This window comes from Hippopotamus amphibius, chromosome 6, assembly GCF_030028045.1.
Source record: "Hippopotamus amphibius kiboko isolate mHipAmp2 chromosome 6, mHipAmp2.hap2, whole genome shotgun sequence".
Taxonomy (NCBI): domain Eukaryota; kingdom Metazoa; phylum Chordata; class Mammalia; order Artiodactyla; family Hippopotamidae; genus Hippopotamus; species Hippopotamus amphibius.
In genome coordinates this window covers 64,089,690-64,110,262 of record NC_080191.1, presented here as the reverse complement: position 1 = coordinate 64,110,262, position 20,573 = coordinate 64,089,690, and the positions used below count along the sequence as shown (strand labels likewise).

Genomic DNA, 20,573 nt, shown 5'->3' with positions numbered 1-20,573 from the left:
GAAATTTCTACGGTGGATGGAACTTGTTCCTGAGCGGCTTCCAGTCCTGAGGATCCCTGGGTTTCATAGCGTTCCTTGCCCTCTCTCTTGGCTCAAATTAAGCCTCCCAGTTCCGTCCCGAAGCACCGGGGGAGAGAGACAGGACTGGGAAAGCCATCCCATCGCTGAGCCCGGCGCAGGCGGCCATCCGGGTTTCCAATCGCCGGAGATTGAAAAAGACAGAAGGCGCGCCGCGTGCACAGACAGTTAGTTAATGGAAACCTTGTAAATCGGTTTTAAGTGCACCCAGGACGGAGGGGAGGAAGGTGTAGGTGGTGATGATGGGGCATGGGGCTATGATGGGGTGGGGTCGGTCACATTCCTGCAGTTATGAAAACGAGAGCCGCTTACTTCCCTCCCATCGTTCTTAATTTAGAAAAATAAGTTTATTAAAGAAAATCGCGCGGGTAGGGAAACCCGAGCTCCCTAGCCTGGCCCAAGTGGAGGAGTGAGCGGATTCCCTTGGCAGGGAACCCAGCTGCGGCTGTCCCCCTCCCCGCTTCCTCCTCCCCTTTCCCTGCCCCCCCCCCCCCCCCCGGCGGGGCACTGCTACTACGGCGATCGCCACCTCACGCAGAAGGAATGCTCGAAGTATGCACACGTTCCCAAAAGTAGACCTCCTTCACCGCCGGAGGAGCATACATCACCCCGTGGCAGCCGTCCACCTTCTCAGGCGTTTCGTAACCGAGTAAACTGAGAGCTGGGAACAGCCCTCTATTAAGTAGCCCGCGGCGCGGAGACTCTTCCCACTCGACGAAGGCGAGCCGCCCCAGACGCGTCCGCGCGCCGGCAGCTGCGGTCCCCGGCCGTCTGCGCCTGTCCTGCCGCGCCCGCCGCTCCGCCCGGGATCCTCACCCTCCTCCTTCTCCTCCCCGGTGGCCCTGCCGCTGCCCACCTCCCGGCAGCCGCCAGGTGCGCCTGGAGAGCAGCGCCAATTGCCCGGGCGTGCGGGGGTCACACCGAGTGCCGGCTTCTACGACGCCGGGAATCCGCTGTCGCCGCCGCTCCCTCGGTCACCAGCGCCTCAGGTCGGTCCGGCTTCCAGCCCCTTCACCTCGTCCCTTCCAAAGATAACTAGGGAAACTGGCTTCTAGCCTCTTCCTTGCTCTGCTCTAAGCCATTAAGGAGCCCGAGCCGGGACCGTTTGGACTTGTGCCTGAGATTTGCCGGGTATTCTGAGATTTTGTGATTTCTTTGTGGCACTGAGGGGGAAAGAATCGTAGGTTTTCTTATGCAGGGCGGCTGTGCGTGCGTAAAGCACCCTGTTCAATGTTCCAGTTTGTGGAGGAATTTCGTCGATAGATGCTTCGTTGAAATTGATGCAGGGTGCTCCGGGTCCAGTGGCCGCCGGTCCCTTAGGGCCTCGCGGCTGCTGCGGTGTGGCCCGCGCGCAGGAAAGGTATTTTAGTCACGCATGGTGCGGAATTCTTTGGAGGGCCGGCTGAGTGCCCTGCCCCTCGTCGAGGCTGCGCTGGTGTGTGTGGCATCTGGAGACAGATTTCTGGGCGAGTGTTCTGACTCCTTCCTCAGCTTTTCAAAGCATCCCAGGTGGTGGGTTAGTTCAGCTCTCGGGGACTCAGCTTTGGCCGACTTGATCCAGCTTCTGGAGACAGCTCCCTCCCCAGACCTCTCCCCCAGTGCAAAGGTGGAGGCCCTACTCAGGGTCGTGGAACCTCCAGGGGAGTTTCCATCCCATATCCTAGAGAGTGTAGGTGTCAGAGAGTTATTTACGGAGCGGGGACTGTAGCCAGGGAGCAGAAGACGTATACCAAATCAGGCACCTTTAGGGACCGCAGGTGGTCCTTTCGGGGCTTTCCGGGACCGCTTTCCCCTCACCTCGACTCGGATTATGTGGCCTTCTAAAGTGTGCTGGAACGCTGGGGAGGGATGGGGCAAGAAAGGAAATGAGCGCTAAACTCTGTCCTTGGGTAACTACTGTGAAGGTCGCTGTGGGTAGGACGGAGGTGGGGTGGGGGGAGGGGTTGGTGAGGCGCAGGGGATCTGGAGGGACCCCGCGGGGTGGGGATGGGGGTGTAATTTCCTTTTTTAACTTGACAAGGGAGTTAAAGGAATTGGCCTCTTCCAGCGGACTGGGGGAGGGGACAATTTGGCAGAAAGAGATGAATCCCTTAAGTCTTCTACCGGTCCTCCCCCACCCCCAACTGACTCACTTTCATTCATGAGGGTGAAGTGGGGGAATCCTCGCTGCCACGTAGGGGCGGCCGCTTTCAGACTTTATGTCTGAGAATGCTCAGTGAAGTGTTGCTAAACATTCAGATAAATGTTTTGGCTCAAAGGAGAGAAATTTTTTTTCCTTTTTCTTTCTTTTTTCTTTTTCTTTTCTTTTCTTTTCTTTTTTTTTTTTAACATATGATGGAATGCCTGGCTGGCTGGCTGGCTGGCTGAACTGACTATGTTCAGATACCCCGACGGGACATGATTCATTGCGCCGCTGAGTCAGGCAGCCGATAGGTGGCGCTCTAGACCCAGACAATGGGCCTTCCACGGCTCAGGTCTTTGTAGGGAGTTCAGTGGTTTAAAAAAAAAGAAAAGAAAAATCTGCACACAGCTTTTCGGTGGGTCGATTGTCAGCCTTTAACTTTTCGCGAGTATGGCTGCCAACTGAGTTGGAAATTATTATAGCAAAGTTAAGGCCAGATGTTGGGAACAATGGGCCAGTCTCACCTCTTGCTTTTCAGTGATGTAGAAAAGGGTTAGCAATGTCAAATAGTTGTTAATTAGGAAGAAAGAAATTGCTAGAATCCTTGGATCCCCAGAGCAGCGACAAAATTTTAATCTTGGCTTCATAAAAAGGAGCTCCGGGCAATTTGGCACGCCTGTTCATCAGACATTTAAAATGTAATTTACACTCAGGCCCAGGAAAGCTGTCCTAATACATTGTGCCAATAATTTGGAAAGACATGATTGGAGCTTGTCAGTTTCTTTTCTCAAAGAGGGCTGACCTTTGGCTCGTTTTTGCATTCCCAAGCATGACTTCGTTTTTCACCAGGTCTGTTGCCTTACAATAATTTACGTACCTCAGAATCAACTCTCTTTTTATGCTTTGCTTCTGGTAGCCTCCCACTTTTAAGTCCGTTGCTAGTAGCTTTTATCTCTGAATTGGACCTTAGAATATTTTAGAAGATTTCCTTCTACCAACATGGATTAGGCACCTACTGTGTGCTAGAAACCACAAAAGATGAATAAGACTCTTTGTCTTCAAGGAATTAATAACCTACGTACAAAATCAGGAAAAATCAGAGTAGAATATATTCTCCTCTGGAGCATTTCCTGTAATCTTCTGGAATAAATGAACAGTTAAATGAGAAGATTTATTATTACTGAGAATTTTATAAAAAATGTCTTGGGAAAACAGACAAGAGTGCTTTGTCTTTTCTATTGCCTTTCCCTTTTTATTATGTATTTTAGAGTTGTTATTTTCCTCATCTTGAGTAAAAGGTTTATCAGATGTGAAGACAGCATAGCTAGCAGGAGGGTCAAGTTTCTTCTGGTCTGTACATATTTCTGTGTAATCCATTTCAGACCTTCAAGAGCTGCATATTTGTAAGCAGAACAAAATGAAGAAAAAAGAGAGTAAAAGACGTTTATTATACTTTTCCAAATTACCCTGAGACCACTAAAGTACAGTTACCTAAATAGTTCAGCAGCTAGGAAAAAATGGCTGGCCAAATACAAACCCCAGCTGGAAGAAACATTTAGTTGAGTCAGGGATAAGATGACCTCTGAATTAGACATCACCCAGGGGAATGAAGTCATGTGGGGCCTGGTAAGGCCTTCACCCGGGATGCTAAGCAGGACCAGCCTCCAGGAAAACAGGACCCTCTTTAAACTTGAACTCCCTCTTAGTGGCATGAAGAAACTGCTCCAGATGAACTTGACTTCCACTGCTCCACAATAGACCCATTATACGCTGGGCCGGGCCCTGTGGTTATTAAAGCAGATCTGGTCGAGTCTTGGCCCGGTCCAGGCTCCAGTTCTAACCTGGTTCCAGGCCTGCCCGGACCGAATTCTGATGCGGTCCCTGCTTCCTCCCGCAGATCCCTTCATGCGGCTGTGAGCCCCGAGGCCGAGCATGCGGACCAGGCTTCCCCCAGCGCTTGCCGCCCTGGGCGCGGCCCTGCTCCTGTCTTCCATTGAGGCAGAAGGTAAAAGGCTCTTCCCTCCTTCTCTCCGGTGACAATGCAGAATTGTAGAAAGGAAAAAGCAAATCTTTCTTGCCTCTGTTGCTTGCTGTGTTTTCCCTGCACATCGTGTTTTCTCCCGGGGTTGCTCTCCTCCGGAGAAACGCCCGCCTTCTCTGCGGTTTGTCCGTTTCCCAGCTCTCAGGTCCAGCTCTTTCGTATTCTGCTTAATCCATTCCGTGCAGTACTGTGTGCTCTCCTTGCTCTGGTCTCTGCAGTGTGCTGTCCACACTGCCACCGACGCTGCCGCCTTCCGAGAGGACCAGCGGTCCGGGAGGGGGCGACGGCTGCACCCAGCTCTACGGAACAGACCCCTCGGGGTGGGACCCAGGAGCCCCGGAGCGCCGGCGCGCTCGCTCGTGCGCGTGGCTGGTGAGCACCTGGCTCAGGGCTGCGACTTCGGTGACGGCACGAAATAAAAGACTCCAACAGCGCCGGCTCTGCGCGTCTGTGTGTTTTGTGGGGAGTGCAGTCGGCTAGGCGGGCGGTGCAGGCAAACGGGGGAGCAGCCAAACCGCCCAGGGGGTAGGTGGCGAGCAGAGATCCCGCACCCGGGGTGTGTTCGCGTGGCCCGAGGTCGCTGCTGTCCCTGTTTGGTTCTCTGGGCTCCGAGACGCGTGGCCCAAGCCCAGGTCCAGCCCCACGCGGACAGGCTGAGTTTGGGCCAAGGTTCTCAACCTAGGAAGCTAGCGGGCGTCTGGCAAGCTGGGCACCCCCTCCCCCCTCCCTCCTTCCCTCTCCTTCAGCCCAGAATGCGGAGTCGGTCGGAGGCTCAAAGATGGGTCTCGGGGGCCCGCAAGGTCGGCAAAGGGCTGTGTACGCCCCACCCCTTAGAAAATGAAGGACATCTGCTAGATTTTCAACCTTCTTGATGCCTTCATTTCTCAGTATTCGCGGAATAAGCCCTTTCTATGTATTAACCCAATAGGGGCTTCTGTGTCCTCTCAGTTATCCCTGGAGACCTGACAAACTAGATTTATTGTTCTGCAAGGTAAAGGGGGTAATACCGTAAAAGACATCTTTTAAGATAATGCCATATATATATATATATATATATATATATATATATATATATATAGGAGAAAAGCAGTACGTCTGTGTGGGGCAGTGTGGAAGTTGGGATGGGGTGGGGGGTTGTGCTGTTTTAGAGGTTGTCCGGGAAATAGAGCTGTTTCATGACAACACTGAGATTTTCAATAACTTTCTGATGTGTTTGATGCTCTAGTTCAAGACTGCAGGTACAAAAAATTAAGATTAGGAAAAGCAGAGAGTCTTCAGAATGTACAGCATGTTCAGAAAAGTGAGGGAAACTTGCTCGTTATTCTTATATGATTAATACTTTATGAATACAGAAGCTTTTCAAAGTGGCCTCTGTGAAGTAAATGATATTCAGATGATATTGCCTTTAATGTTCCTTCCTGTGTCGTTGTTAGGAAGGAATTTCACTTGAGGAACTTCTGGAAGCCTTACTAAAGATATTTTTAGATAATTCACTAAAGTGGCCTATTTATTACTCATTAAGAAAATAGTTATTTAAAAATCAGAAAGAGTTGAGAATTCTTACAAGAATTGGGTTGGAAATGATGTAAGTGGAAAAAAAATCAGTTCTGAATTGAATAATAGCTGGTTAGCAAAGTGCAGTTGAAAAGAACATTCTACTGTCTACATTACTGATTATTTCCGTATTTCTCACAATTTATCTTTTAAATCTGTATTTATTTCCACATTATACAGCTCTTTCTTTTGCTTTCTTATACGGCTGTTTCTCTTCTTGTCTCTCACCCATTAGGTCAGCATTTAATAATGACCTTTTAATAAAATTTATTATTTGAAGGGGACCTCATTCTCCAGTTTGGCACTGTTGAATAGAAATATATTGTGAGCCACAAATGCAAGCCACATACGTAACTTAAAATTTTCTGGTTGTAATATTAAAAAAGCAAAAAGAAACAGGAGAAATTAATCTGTATTACATATTTCACTTAACCTAATGTATCCACAATATTACCATTTTAACATGTAATCAATATAAAAATTATTAGTAAGATATTTTGCATTCTTTGTACTAAGTCTGAAATTGGGTATGTATTTTAGGCTTGCAGTGCATTTCATCTGGGCTGGCTGCATTTCAAGTGCTTGATAGCCACATGTGGCTCATGGCTCCAGTACTGAACAGCACAGCTCGGGTGTTAATTACAATGTGGCCCCAGGAGTCTGGGAAGGGCTAACAAAATTTGTGGCCAAGGCCTTTCTGGGGACAATGGGTTGCAAACAGAATTTCTCTGAAATATTTCTATTGGCACATTTTCAAAAATTCAACTTGCAGCCCTGCTTCTTGATGTGTCATTTTGATCTTAGTTCTGAAGTAGCCATTGTTACCTTTCTTTCCTTTTGCGACTCATACTTGTACTTTTGTATTCATGCTGTTTTCCAGTCATTCTCTACTTAATTTTTTTATATGTTGAAAGCTAAATACCTTTAATTAAAAGGTTTTGGCATTCACTTTTTGCATTTCTTTTTTTTTTTTTTATACAGGTACCATCTTTGTCTTGTTGTTTTCTTTGACCTACTTATACAAGGAACTTTGTTTTCGTAATATAGTATTTGTCCCATAGAAATGACTGAAAATGATTTTTTTATTTTTAATATTTGTAATTTTTAGCTACACATAGACTTTATTAACCTTATAACCTGGCCAGCAATCTGTAAGATCTAGAATGTGTGACTTATTTTTGGTTCCTGTATCATCTAGTATGTTAATTGCCATTTAGAAAAGTTAACACTTTGCATTTAAAGGTTAATGGCCAGTGTTCCCTGAGAATTAGACATCTTTCTAATTAATCTAGAATTTGAGATGAACGTATGTTTTGTGAAAAACAGTTGTAATTTTAGTAAGTCTGATTTGTAGTTCATAATATATAACGAATGATTGGATATTTTAAATTCATCAGTGAGTTGAAGGCATAAGCTTACCTTATCTTATGTTGAGGTTAAGAGGCTAATTAATGTATATTTCTATAATCCTGTGTCTAACTTATGTTATAACAGAAATTTCAAACTAGATGAGAACGTATAGATCATCTATTCTAATTCATTTTCCAAATGAGAAGATGAGGACCAGAGAGGCTGAATAACTCAGTCAACTAATGTGATTGTCCCTTGGCACAAAAAACCATACAAGACCCAGGTTTTCTAGTCCTGGTTTCATGCCAGTTTGCCCCCACTGTGCTGCTTTCTTGCTTGAAAATGGGTCAACCCAGTCAGTTTAATGAAAGAACGCGTTCAGTAATCTGTACAGAATAACTTATTACTTGTCTAAAATATTAACTTCTCAACTGCTTATTTTTGGAATCTTATAAACACAAATGAAAAGAATATCTAGATCATGGCAGAGATCATTAAATTTATGCTAGCTTTGAACAGAAAATATAAATTAATGTATATTGAATATAGTAAAACCACACTTTGTGCATATCTCAAGGTTTCTGCCATTAAGGTAGTACCCTTCTCAGTATTATTATCACAAAAATTAGACTGACAGTCTTGCTAGTTCATCAAGATGAAATTTTAGTAGTGTGTTCTCAGTTTTCCTTTATCTTTAATACATTTTATACACTTGCCAAATCTTATTAGACTAATCTCCTCCCACCTGTCCATCCATCCTTCCATCCATTCATTCATCTCTGCACAGTTGGTAAACTCTTGGACATATCTTCCTTTTGGATGCCATAATTAAAAACGTTTTGTAAAAAATTACATATCAAGATAGACACTTTGGCTTTAATACTGCTTGAACATGTTTGTTAATATACCAAGTTCTATCTGTATCTGAATTGGAGATGTCTGAACAGCCCTATTTATTGTTGACCAGGCATCAAATAAAGGCTTTTTGTAGAGTAGAGAAATACTTATGTATATTTTAATAGGCAAATACATATCAATATTGGTTTCTAAAGTTAATCTTTCGCTCAGATATTTCTTCTTTCTTACACTGAAGCCAGTGTAGTAGAAAACTGTATGCTCTGAAGTCAGACTATGGGATCTAAGTTTTGCTGCTTATTGGCTGTGTTAACTCTTCTAAGTTTCACTGACTCATCTGTGACTCAGGGATAATTAGGCCACTCTGCTGGGTGGTCATGCGAAGAGAAAGAGACAATATATAAAGTGACTAGCTCTCTGCCTGTCACAGAAGAGACACTCAGCAAATGCTAGCTATAATTATCATTCCTAAAAAGTTCTAAATCCTGCCAATTTATGTAATGAAGATATCATCAGAATGCAGCTTTCATAGCACAGCTTTTTGATAACAAAAAGCATTATTCATAAATATGAACTTAAATATGAAGTGTTATGAATACTTAAAATTTTTCTTCACTCTCAGTATTCAGTTTATGAATATATGATTGCTATCATATTTATTTATAATTTTACTTCCATTTGTCTTCATTCAGGCTCTTATTTTACACATATGACTCTTTGCAATCCTAATCCCTATCTAGATAGTTCATCTTAGAAATATTCTGGCATGTGCACGGACGCTGCTTGTAGCAATGCAAGGACAGTTGTGAATTATTTTTGTATAAAATAAAAGATCTTCAAAGTTAATGAACATGCATTTTGCATTGATTCAAGTAGACAGGGGTCCATACTCACATCTGCTTTATTATCTTTTTTCATGAAATAAGCAAACAAAATATATAAATAGAATGGCAAGCCTAAAAGGTTTCACAAGTGATAAAAACAGCAAGAAGAAAAGCAGAAAGGGCTCTTTGTTGTACACAGGCTGGTCGACCATTCTTTCCTACTTTTGATCCCCAAGTACCACATCTGAGTTTCTATGAACACCTTAAAATCCTCTGAAATGTTAAAGACTTTTCCCAACAGTCAATTTTTCAGTTTTTCTGGAATCCTGGTCATTTGGAAATCAACAAGGTGGGCTGCTGCTGCCCTTCAGCAGTTTTAACCTAATGTCTGCTGCTTCAGGTCAATTTCCTTGCAAGGTTGGTGGTACTGTTTTTCCATGTACTGATTTTTTTTAAAAGCATGCTCAGGCCAGTTGCGTCTGCCTTTGCATTAAATTTGTCCTGAGCCATTGCTACTGGAACAATATTTTATAATGATATTCTTAATACCTATTGTCCTATTAACATCTGTTGCATGCTTGTTGTACTAAGTGATGACTACCGGTAAACCTCGCAATATGGTTACAGACAGCAGAATGTTGAATAATTAAACTATGCATGTATATTAATAGTCTAATCTCACTGCCTGTGTATGGATAGTAAGAAAATAACATTCATTCCATTACTAGTATATCCAATAAAAATTAAAAGCCATCTCCTACAGTTGGAAGCAGCAGTTTATTAAAGCAAATGTTTGCTTAATTTGTATTATTTCCATTAAAATGTGCTATTAATATTACAGAAATCCCTAACCCCAGTTAAATTCTATGACTCATGTCTCAAAGCTACTACTATAGTTCAATTGACCTTTAGGGAAACCTAAAAAGAGATTGTAATCTCAAAACAGATGCACAAATTCTGACTCACAAGGAATAGTTTCAATCTTAAACACTTTGAGAAGAGTATGGCGGAAAGTCATCTTATTGTGTTGACGTGCTTCAAGAGAAATAATTTTTAATGCATTGACCATGCACTGACAGTGAGTCAGTCCAATGCTGCATGATGAGGCATGAACATTGCAGAGAGAATATCATTATAAAATATTTCTGGAACGTCTTTGTGTAATGACTATTGTACATGGAGGCTTTCGTTCATTGTGGGAAACTAAAAGCAAGTCAACATTTCATTGACACATGCATGATGCTGTACAGTTTTGTATGTAAACTATTGCTTTCTGTACTTTTCAATTATTCCTGTCATTGACTTCTCCAAGATTTATGCACAGTCATGTCTTCAGATTGCTGATCCTTCTTCACTATTTTCTTTAAGTTCTGTAAATAAATGTCCATAAATATACATTGATGTTGTCTTTTCATAATTAACCATTGTTTTGTAAAGGACCATACTGGCATTTTAATTTAAAATGCCACTTCTAGTATGGAGTATACCTGCTGCAAAGGAAAATAACAGTGTTGGTTTACACCTTGCAAACATACAGCAAATAGGTGTAAACAGGCAGAATATTAGTTTTATAAACATCTGTATATCACTCTTTATATACTTATAAATGATTGACATCACTTATTACTATTTTTGAACATTGGTCTATATGAATACAAATATACATTTAAATGTATATTTCCTTGTGAGACATAACAGTGCTAAATTTCCCATGATTCCTCCTTTTTATTAAAATACATTTTTCATCTCTGCCACAGACTGAGAATTATCAAATAAAAATTAATAACAAGGCAATGATGCAGAGAATGAACCAAAATATCATTGATTCTTTTCCACATTATGGAAAAAAAAGTATGTCAATGTTCTAACTTAACTTCTGTGGTTGTAAGCAGGTTGTGATTTGGCATGCTTATTCAAAATGCACTCAGCATGTATCGAAATTTCCTTAATTGTTATGTGAATTGTTTGCATATGTGGTTATTATATGTGATTTCATTGTACCTGTATGTACTTGTATCCAAATACGTTTCTATTATGCTTGATTTTGCTGGCCATTCTTGGATGACCTAGCAACTCAAGAATCCAAAGTGTTTTGTGCTGTCTTCTGTAATATGTATACTCTCTAATGTTTTGTCATATCTTGTCAGCTTTTAATTTTATTCTTGTCCAACAAGATATCTTTTATATTTGTTGGAAACAAATTTATGCAAAGACAATTTTAGTAAGCTTTGCTCGACACAATTATTTATTAATTAAATCTACCATTTTGTGACATTGGAAAATGTAACTGATATCAACTCTCTCTTTTGCAGTTGACCCACCTTCAGACTTGAATTTTAAAATTATAGATGAAAATACTGTTCATATGTCATGGGCAAGACCACCTGATCCAATTGTGGGTTTCAAAATAACAGTGGACTCTACAACAGGTAAGTTTTGAGATGCTGGGGTTTTAGGACAGAGACATCAGAGATGATATTATCTGACCTTCCCCCCTCCTTCCATTTCATTATGAGGGAGCCAAGATTTAGATAACCTGAGGGGTTTAACTAATGTTGCAAGATATGTGGTGGACTCAGGTCTCCAGATTTCCAGCCCAGTACCCACTATTATATTTTTATAGTGTTCGCTTTATTAACTTGGTTTGCTGTGCTAAGCTGATGTTATTAAATGTAGACCTTTTCTCCCCTGATCAGAATATTGCTGGTAATCTTTGATTTTATAAAATAGAATGATCACTTCTTGACATTCTTCTTGAATCACTTAATCTGTCTAACACTTCAAGTGATAAGTGATGAAGTGAGTTGTTACGCTTTGCCCAGTGTCCTGCATACTTCAGTACTCAGGACACAGTATTCTGGGATGACGGTGAGCCACCATGATGGAAGACCGGGATTTACTAGGTAGATCTGTAGATCCTAAGGCTAAGAGTCTGAAAGAAAAAAACTTGTTTTGCTTGTTCTCAAGAGTTTTCTTTAGTATTCATGATGTTGCCCAAGTGTGGAGAACCAATCTCTGTTGATTCACTTTTATTTCTAATGTGTAATGGGAAAATAACCATTTTCACTAGCACTGGCCAAGTGGTAGGAAGAGGTCTTGACTGGCTGACAGAAGAGATAGATGATGTCGGCATAACTTATCACCAGAGCTGTGTTTACATACTCAAGGCCTTTAAAAATACCAATGATTTTATCAGGGGATTGGGAAACTGTATTTTTTTCTATATGATCCAAGAACTTAAAAAGGGATCAAAAATTTACTTTTTCTTCCTTGAATCTTTTCTTCCCAAATATATTTGCAGTTAACTATTTCATTTATTCCAAAGCAGAAAAGCATTTGCAAAAAAGTTCATCTGGTTTCCAGATGTTGGAAACGACTGACTCCTGTGCTTTAAAACCTGAGACTGGGACCATCCAACCCAGCAGAGCCCTGGTGTCTTATTTTCCCATGGGGGCCTGGTTGGTTCTGCAATGCCCCACATGTAAACCTGGAACATTTCTCAGGGTTCTATTACATTTGTTACCTTTTTTGATTATTTATGTTTTGATGAAAATTTAATATGTTTAAGAATTTTAAAAGTCACTTGGTGGGGTGGGGAGGGTGGGGGGGACTCGAGGGGGGGAGTCAAGGAAGGGAGGGAATACGGGGATATGTGTATAAAAACAGATGATTGAACTTGATGTACCCCCCAAAAAATAATAAATAAATAAATAAAATTAAAAAAAAAAAGTCACTTGGTCCCTAAGAACTATTGTGTTTCCTGATTGAATTGAGCATTAATGTAATCTAGAAGGAAGTATGTTAATTGTCAGTAATATACAAGGAAATGCTCAGTACTGTACCTTGAGATGTTTGATACCTAGTTAAGTTGATTTGGAGGACCATGGTTCCCATTAGCGTGTGCCCCCCTCCCCCGCTGGAGTATGGCAGGTGCACTTCTTCTGCAGAAGTGGATGCTGTTTCCCAGTATATGTTCATTGCTGCCTCTGGGGTTTGTTGTCTTCGAGTTGATTTTCAGCCCTTCCTTTTCTTTCCTTGCTCTCTCCCAATGCATAATTTAAAATTAAATTATTTTTTGCTTTATATTCTCATTTACAAAGAAAAGTTGTTATCTACGATTAGTGTTCAAAAACAATGCGATTTTTGTTGGATATTCTGCTGTATCTTGAATCTAGAGGAATACTCAAGTCCTCAAACAAATATGGAATATGATTATAACAAGTAAAGGCAATGCCAGTCCATTTACTGAATTTTTAGAATTCAAAGTATTGGTTTTGGAAGGCAGTAAAAAATAATGTTTGGGTATTCTGAAAAAAATGTATATTTTGAATTTTTAGATTTTGAGTATATGTTATGTTATATGTGAAAAAAGTGTTGTTGTATTGATATTTTTCTTTCTATATTTTCAGATGGGCCCACTAAAGAATTTACCCTTGCAGCTAGTACCACTGAAACTTTATTAACAGAGCTTATACCTGAAATAGAGTATGTGGTGACAATCACTTCATATGATGAAGTAGAAGAAAGTGTACCAGTTATAGGCCAATTAACAAGTAAGCACACATATAAACTACTTTTATACCTTATATTTTGCAGATTTCTCCAAGTTTCAAATTTAATTTGTTATTAGGCAGAGTTAATTTATATCAGTATTAACTATTCTTTCTATGATCCTAGTTAGTAGTAGATGTGAATAATTCATTCTTGATTTATAATTCTGGTCTCTGGAAGCAGCAGGAATGTTATGAATGAAAGCTATTAAAAACATTAGACTTTGCCAAGCAACAGTGTTAATGTTTTTTTTTGAAATAGATCTAAAATTTCACTAAAAATAATTTATTTGCAAGGGAATGCTTATTTGGCTGTATTCTCTGACCAGCTGGGAAAGGACCATACATTTGAAAGACAATGGTGGCAGACAAAGTACTTATTTTCTTCTTAGAGAATATTTGTAGGGGTTCATTTCCTTTTGTAATAATTTAGTTTTGACTCAGTTCATCCTTTTGTAATAATCAAGTTTTGACTCAGTTCAAACAGGTGGTCCGTCGAAGCCAGGGGAGAAGAAACCTGGAAAAACAGAGATACAAAGTAAGCATTTCTCTTAATATTTGTGCCTGGTTTTGCAGAAGTTATAAATGTAATGTATAGGAGATGTTCCAGCTAGATTCATAGTTTGATCTCACTCCTATATTAATTTCTATAGGTTTTATCTAGAAGTACAGGCAATATAATAGTAATGTATGACTAAGCGATTATAACACCTACATTCTTACTTTCTAACCATTCATTCTGTGCAGTAAATATTCTTTTCACTGGGAGTGTTTTAAATTTATGTGTGTCCAAGTCTCTCTGCAGGATTTTGGCAGTAGGTGAAAAATAAAGCTGATCACTGGACTTAACTCATTTCTCAAAGACAAACTGTAGAAATTGGTGTTAGGTTAGGGATACATGGGAACGATAAGCCTGGACCGCAAGGGAGATCCCCTCACACTGTTATCAGCAATTCCGTTGCTGTGAAAATGTATTTCTAGGTCTCTGCATATGTTACACTCATCTCTAGGGTGTTTACATGGGTTTAGTTGATACAGTTGTAACCATTTCCAGAGTCTCTGTAAGATGGCTCTGATAAGTTGATGCATTTGTAATCAAATGAAAGCAATTTTATTGTCTGGTTTTGCAGTTTCTAGCCCCTTTTTGTCTTACATTGCTTTGTCTGACTTGCTGGGATGGAGCCTTGAGGGGTTTCTTGGACTTTTAATTTTGCCACCTTGTAAACTGGATTTATGACTCAGGATAACAATGAAAAGACTGTGAACACAAAGTTCCCTTTATCTGGAATTTTTCCCTCCAGATCACTGTTTATAATTCTTTCTGATGTCTAATAATCTGATGCGAAGTTTATAGTATGCAGTTACAATGCAAATATTTTCCCTGAATTGTCAATATTTATTCTAAATCAAAGCATTATTTCAAATATTGATTTTCAATAGACTTAAATTGGACACTTAAATACCATGCAAAAATTATTTAGGCATGCAACTTGTATTGGCTTGCAAATTTTCCAGGACCTTTTCTCCTCTTCCTAGCCAAATACTTTCTCTTATTATCCACCAACTGACTGCAGGGACAAAAATATCTTCAGAAAAAACACTCAGCTTTGCCTTACAAATACAGATTTTCATAAAAACCAACCTGTTCCCCCCTCCCCACCTGACCACAGACAGAAGGAAAAATATGTTTGGTTGTAAAGGCCAATTGTTGCATTTTTAGCGATTTAAGGATACCACATATATTTTTACTTTTGAATTACAACGTTCCCCTCCTTTTTGTTTAGTACAAGTAGGTTTTAGTTGTCAAATTTAAATACATTGATAGTTAGGACAAGATATTATGGTTATTTTCCATCGTATTTATGCTTGTTGGTACTTCTGTTAGGACTCCATTAACCTTCTAGACTAACCAGCTGCAAACTTTAAACAATCATATTATAAAATGCAGGAGAATGTTAAAAGATCTGCTCTTTTCTTCAACACTACCTCATTTGCTTACATAGTACAGCAATTGTTTTCTATTTATTGGTCTCAAAATACCAAGAATGAGAACACTTTGCTTACATTTCTTTTGTTTGTCTCCTAAATATTTTACATAATTTTTACTTGGAGAAAAGAGTGAGGTTATAGTTATAAAAATAGATGTCAATAGCAACAATACTTGGGTTCAGGCTCTTGGAGAATAGGTCATATATCTATCTTGTCTTGCACAATGTCTTATACAACAATTTAGAGACATATAATTGCAGAAATGCATCTTCACGAAGATACTGAAAATGCTTCCGTGTGTGCCAATAAAATTTTATATTCTGTTGTGCATGTCAGTTGTGGGTAAAGAACAATGTGAAATGTTCTAATGAACAAAATGATTTTAGGAGCCAACTTTTTTGCACTGTTAGTTTGTATTCCTTAGATTTAATAGTGTGTCATTTAAAAAGTATATCATGTGTATTTAGATAGGTTTAATAGTGCTAGATAGATTTAATAGTGTGTCACTTAAAAAATACATCACATGTATTTCAGAATGCTCTGTCAGTGCCTGGACTGATTTAGTGTTCCTTGTGGATGGCTCATGGAGTGTGGGAAGAAATAATTTCAAGTACATTTTAGACTTCATTTCTGCTCTTGTGTCTGCTTTTGACGTCGGGGAAGAGAAGACAAGGGTTGGAGTTGTTCAGTACAGCTCTGACACCAGGACGGAATTTAACTTAAATCAGTACTACCAACGGGATGAGCTGCTTGCTGCAATTAAAAAAATCCCATACAAAGGTGGCAACACAATGACGGGTATGTTTATTTATTTATTTTTTTTACAAATTTTGGTATTGTTTAAGATAAATGAAATGTCTGTTTGGGAAAGAAACAAATTATCATATGTTAAATAATTTTGAAATTAATCCCATGGTTTTTGATTTTGATAAAATTGTGTTGTGTGGAGTAATTGAACATATTTTTTTCATTTCAGGGGAAGCCATTGATTACTTAATTAAAAATACTTTCACGGAATCCGCTGGAGCAAGAGTTGGCTTTCCCAAAGTGGCAATTATTATTACAGATGGCAAATCCCAGGATGAAGTGGAAATTCCAGCAAGAGAGCTTCGAAGTATTGGGGTTGAAGTTTTCTCTTTGGGTAGGTCAAGTTTGGTTAAGTATTTTCATTTTAGAACTACTTTAATACTTAATGGTTGGGAAGATGAAGGGTTGATTCCTCAAGAAAGGCTCCTTCCTCAAGGAAGGAAAGCAGTGCTTACTGCATTTGATAGTGCAGTGTTAATCCAAATCATTTTTGAGTCAAAATTCTGCTTATCTGTTTCTCTCATGTAACTCCTTTAGCACATGCATTAAGTAAGACAGTATTTGCCTTCTTCGTCAACCCTCTGCTTTTCAAAGAATGCTGGGCCAATGATTCTGATAAAGATCCTCCTTGTATTATCATTAAATGTTTTTTATGTGTTTCCTCTATTATGTAACACTTGAAAAATTCAGAGGGTTCCAGCTCATTCAGGACTTTGGAAGAAAAAAGTATTGTCATTACAGATGACAGGGACAAATGATAGCACGGCTGGCATGACAGCCCTCTCTGTTTTACCAACCAGTCATTTGCCTCTTTGGCCACTTTATGTGAAATGAGAAAATGCTTTTGTCATTTCAACAGTTGTACATTCGTTAGGAAGCAAAGCAATTCCAGTTTATGACTGAATAAGGATTTGAAAATGTCTTTACTTGGGAAAGACTAAGAAAGCAAAGAACGTGCCTGACTCAACACATTTCCCCTTTCAATATATCCTTGCCCTTTTTTTTTAAGGCATTAAAGCTGCAGATGCAAAAGAACTCAAACAAATCGCCTCCACACCTTCACTAAATCACGTTTTCAATGTGGCCAACTTTGATGCGATTGTGGATATTCAGAATGAGATCATCTCCCAGGTGTGCTCAGGTGTGGATGAACAGCTTGGCGAATTGGTCAGCGGAGAAGAAGGTGAGTGAATTGTTGAGTGTTCCCACGTGTTCGCCTTTTCCATTATTCAAGAGAATTTATGTCTTCGTAGGCAGAGGGACATTTAATTTAGCATTCTGTTTCAGTTAAATGGCAAAGGAAAAGAGTTTTCCATCACCGTAGTGTTTTCAGAGCTCTTAAGAATATTTCAAAAATCAGTCAGTTTGATCCTCCCACATTTGGAAAATGCTCCCATTTTATCAGTCATTGCTTTTAAATACATGGGAGAGAGAAAAAGACATTTCATAAGCATCCTTTGGGGCATTAAAAAGTCACAGTTTCCATGATCGTTCTCGTCTTAGCCCGAGAATTGACAACTGATTAAAGATAAGTTCTAAATAGCTACATCTTCAGTCATATAAACTCTTTAATCTCCAAACCCCAAGTATTTTGGCAATGTTCATTGGCTCAAATTCTGTTTCAGAACTCCTTCTTATTACTTCATGGGCTCTGAATCTCTTTCTTTGTTTTACTTCCTAATGTCTGATTTTTTGCTCTGTATTGTTACAAAATCCACCCCCGCCTGACTTTCCCCTGGTCAACCTCTGTTTACTCCGTCTTTTAAAACATTCGAATCCTACATCTTCACTAGGGTGTGTGTGCAAGGTTAGGCCAAACTTCGGTTCCTCCCCTGTTTGAACTCTTCCTGGAAGGGGTGTGGGCTGCGACACAGGTGTTTCTACTCTTCTTTGGGGACTTCTTTCTTGCGGGCGACTGCCTACAACTTTTGTGCCTGCATGGTCTCCGTATCACTCCAAAGCTTGGCCCAAACTTCCAGTTGGCACGCCCATTGCTTTCTTCCCACTACTTCTCACTTCTTTAGACGTCATTTTTAAGGACTATATCTGAATGATTGCCTTTCAGAGAAGACAGTGTAACCTTGTGCATGTTTTACCATCCACTGTTGCAGGCTGACTTATAAAAGCTTAGAACTGTATCTTTTGGGAAACTGATTCCACTGACAAATCTAAAACTTTGAAGATTTGGTCTGAAATAGCTTGAAATACTTTGTTATCTGTTAAGAACATGACTGTGTTCTACATTGAGTAAGGATAGAACATTTTTAGATTATTAGTATTTGCTTGTCAATATACATGTTGTAAACTGTTGTTTCACCTCTGTTTGGTGGCATTGTGAACATAGCTGAATTTTTTTTTTCTTACCTTGAAATACGGTAAGTGGAAATACAGTTGTTTAAAATGATAAGAACTTGTCATTTAAGAACTGCTGAATTCTTTACTTTTCTTGGCATATTACAAAGTGTTTTTTAAATATTACATTATTATGCTTACAGTAAGAGAAAAACTTTCTAAAGTGTTAACTCAGTGATTTAACAAATATTCATCAATATTTGGCCTTCTTTGGTTCCTGAATAAAGGCAATGAATGTAATACCAAAACCGGAAGGGAAAATCTTGGGCCCAGAGGTGAATTAGGCATCAGATGTCTTATTATTAATTTCTCCAAGGACTTCTTTTCCCCTAAATGTCTCATCTCCCTGATTAAAATTCAGGCACTTCCGTCTCTTTTGATTTGATGGATACAGGTGGAAGTGGGGGACTGGGATTGGGGAACTTTTCCTGAGGCGTTCATGATTAATTCGAATAAAGAAAATTGAGGTGCAAACAGAAAGACCTCATTAATAAGGGCTGCATCTCACTGTTTTTAATCACTCTTCTGCTTGTTATTTTGTAGTTATTGAACCTCCTTCAAATTTGATTGCCACGGAAGTCTCATCAAAATACATTAAGCTAAGTTGGAATCCATCTTCTAGCTCAGTGACTGGCTATAAAGTTCTCCTTACACCCATGACCACGGGAAGCCGACAGCATGCTCTGAGTGTGGGCCCTCAGACGACCACACTCAGCGTTCGTGACCTCTCAGCAGACACAGAATACCAGATCAGTGTTTCTGCCATGAAGGGACTGACGTCCAGTGAACCCGTTTCAGTAATGGAGAAGACTCAGCCAATGAAAGTTCAAGTGGGTAAGTTAATGGTGTATCATTGGGTTTGGAATACGTGAAGGTCCATTTGACAGTATGCCTCCCTGGTTCAGGTTTACTTTTAAACAAAGTATTTGCAATAGTTTTCTTTTAAAGAAGGCTGCTTACTAAGAAAACCAGATACCACAGGCCTTCCATATCTGAGGTTCTGTATCCATAGATTCAACCAACTGTGTGGTTTGACGTTGGCTGAATCTGCAGATGTGGAATCTGTGGATTTGGAGTGCCGACCTCCCTGTGCTGTTTTGTAGGCTGGACATGAGCTACGGGGAAAGAGGTCCTAGAACCAGTCCCCCAAGGATGCAAAGGGAGAGCTGTATATATATTTTAATGATTAATTTGTATTTGTTGAACTTTAATGGGCTTTCTTTCTTTTTGCAGAATGCTCACGTGGTGTGGATATAAAAGCTGATATTGTGTTTTTGGTTGATGGTTCCTATAGCATTGGGATTGCAAACTTTGTTAAAGTTAGAGCCTTTTTGGAAGTTCTCGTAAAAAGTTTTGAGATTTCACCAAATAGGGTACAGATAAGTCTTGTCCAGTACAGCCGGGATCCTCATACTGAGTTCACGCTGAAAAAATTCACCAAAGTTGAAGATATAATTGAAGCAATAAACACCTTCCCCTACAGAGGAGGATCTACCAACACTGGGAAAGCAATGACTTACGTCAGAGAGAAAATATTTGTGCCGAACAAGGGTTCAAGAAGCAACGTCCCAAAGGTCATGATTCTTATCACGGATGGAAAATCTTCAGATGCTTTCAGAGACCCGGCTATAAAACTAAGGAATTCGGATGTTGAAATCTTTGCAGTTGGTGTGAAGGATGCTGTTCGCTCAGAATTAGAAGCCATTGCCTCTCCTCCTGCTGAGACCCATGTGTTCACAGTGGAAGATTTTGATGCTTTTCAGAGGATATCTTTTGAACTCACACAGTCTATCTGCCTTAGAATTGAGCAAGAATTGGCAGCTATAAAGAAAAAAGGTTAGTAGAGTTTGTTAAGTAAAAGTTATGTTTTCATGAACAAAGAATTTTTGGTTCTAAAATTGTGGATAATATGCTTTGTCAATTCTTTTTATCTATAGGAGAAAGTAACTTTCCTATGTTATTGAAAACTACTGAACTTTGCTCATGTAGCTCTGAGATATGACTTTCTCCTGGGTATGGGTCAGGTATTTATTGATGAAAAAGCTGTTTAT

At 39.9% G+C, this 20,573-nt stretch overlaps 1 protein-coding gene across 2 annotated transcripts in view; it reads left to right on the top strand.

Annotated features, from left to right (window-relative positions):
• Nucleotides 1–781: 781 nt before the first annotated feature.
• COL12A1 (collagen type XII alpha 1 chain) overlaps nt 782–20,573 on the top strand; it is a 110,921-nt gene continuing 91,129 nt past the window's right edge. For both annotated transcript variants that reach the window (XM_057738447.1, XM_057738448.1), the window contains exons 1-10: nt 782–1,067; nt 4,098–4,205; nt 11,137–11,253; nt 13,234–13,377; nt 13,853–13,912; nt 15,898–16,161; nt 16,340–16,504; nt 17,180–17,353; nt 19,066–19,356; nt 19,756–20,358. In XM_057738447.1, coding sequence (XP_057594430.1) covers nt 4,133–4,205; nt 11,137–11,253; nt 13,234–13,377; nt 13,853–13,912; nt 15,898–16,161; nt 16,340–16,504; nt 17,180–17,353; nt 19,066–19,356; nt 19,756–20,358 — 1,891 coding nt within the window. In that variant the 5' untranslated portion in view covers nt 782–1,067; nt 4,098–4,132. The remainder of the gene's footprint in view (nt 1,068–4,097; nt 4,206–11,136; nt 11,254–13,233; nt 13,378–13,852; nt 13,913–15,897; nt 16,162–16,339; nt 16,505–17,179; nt 17,354–19,065; nt 19,357–19,755; nt 20,359–20,573) is intronic.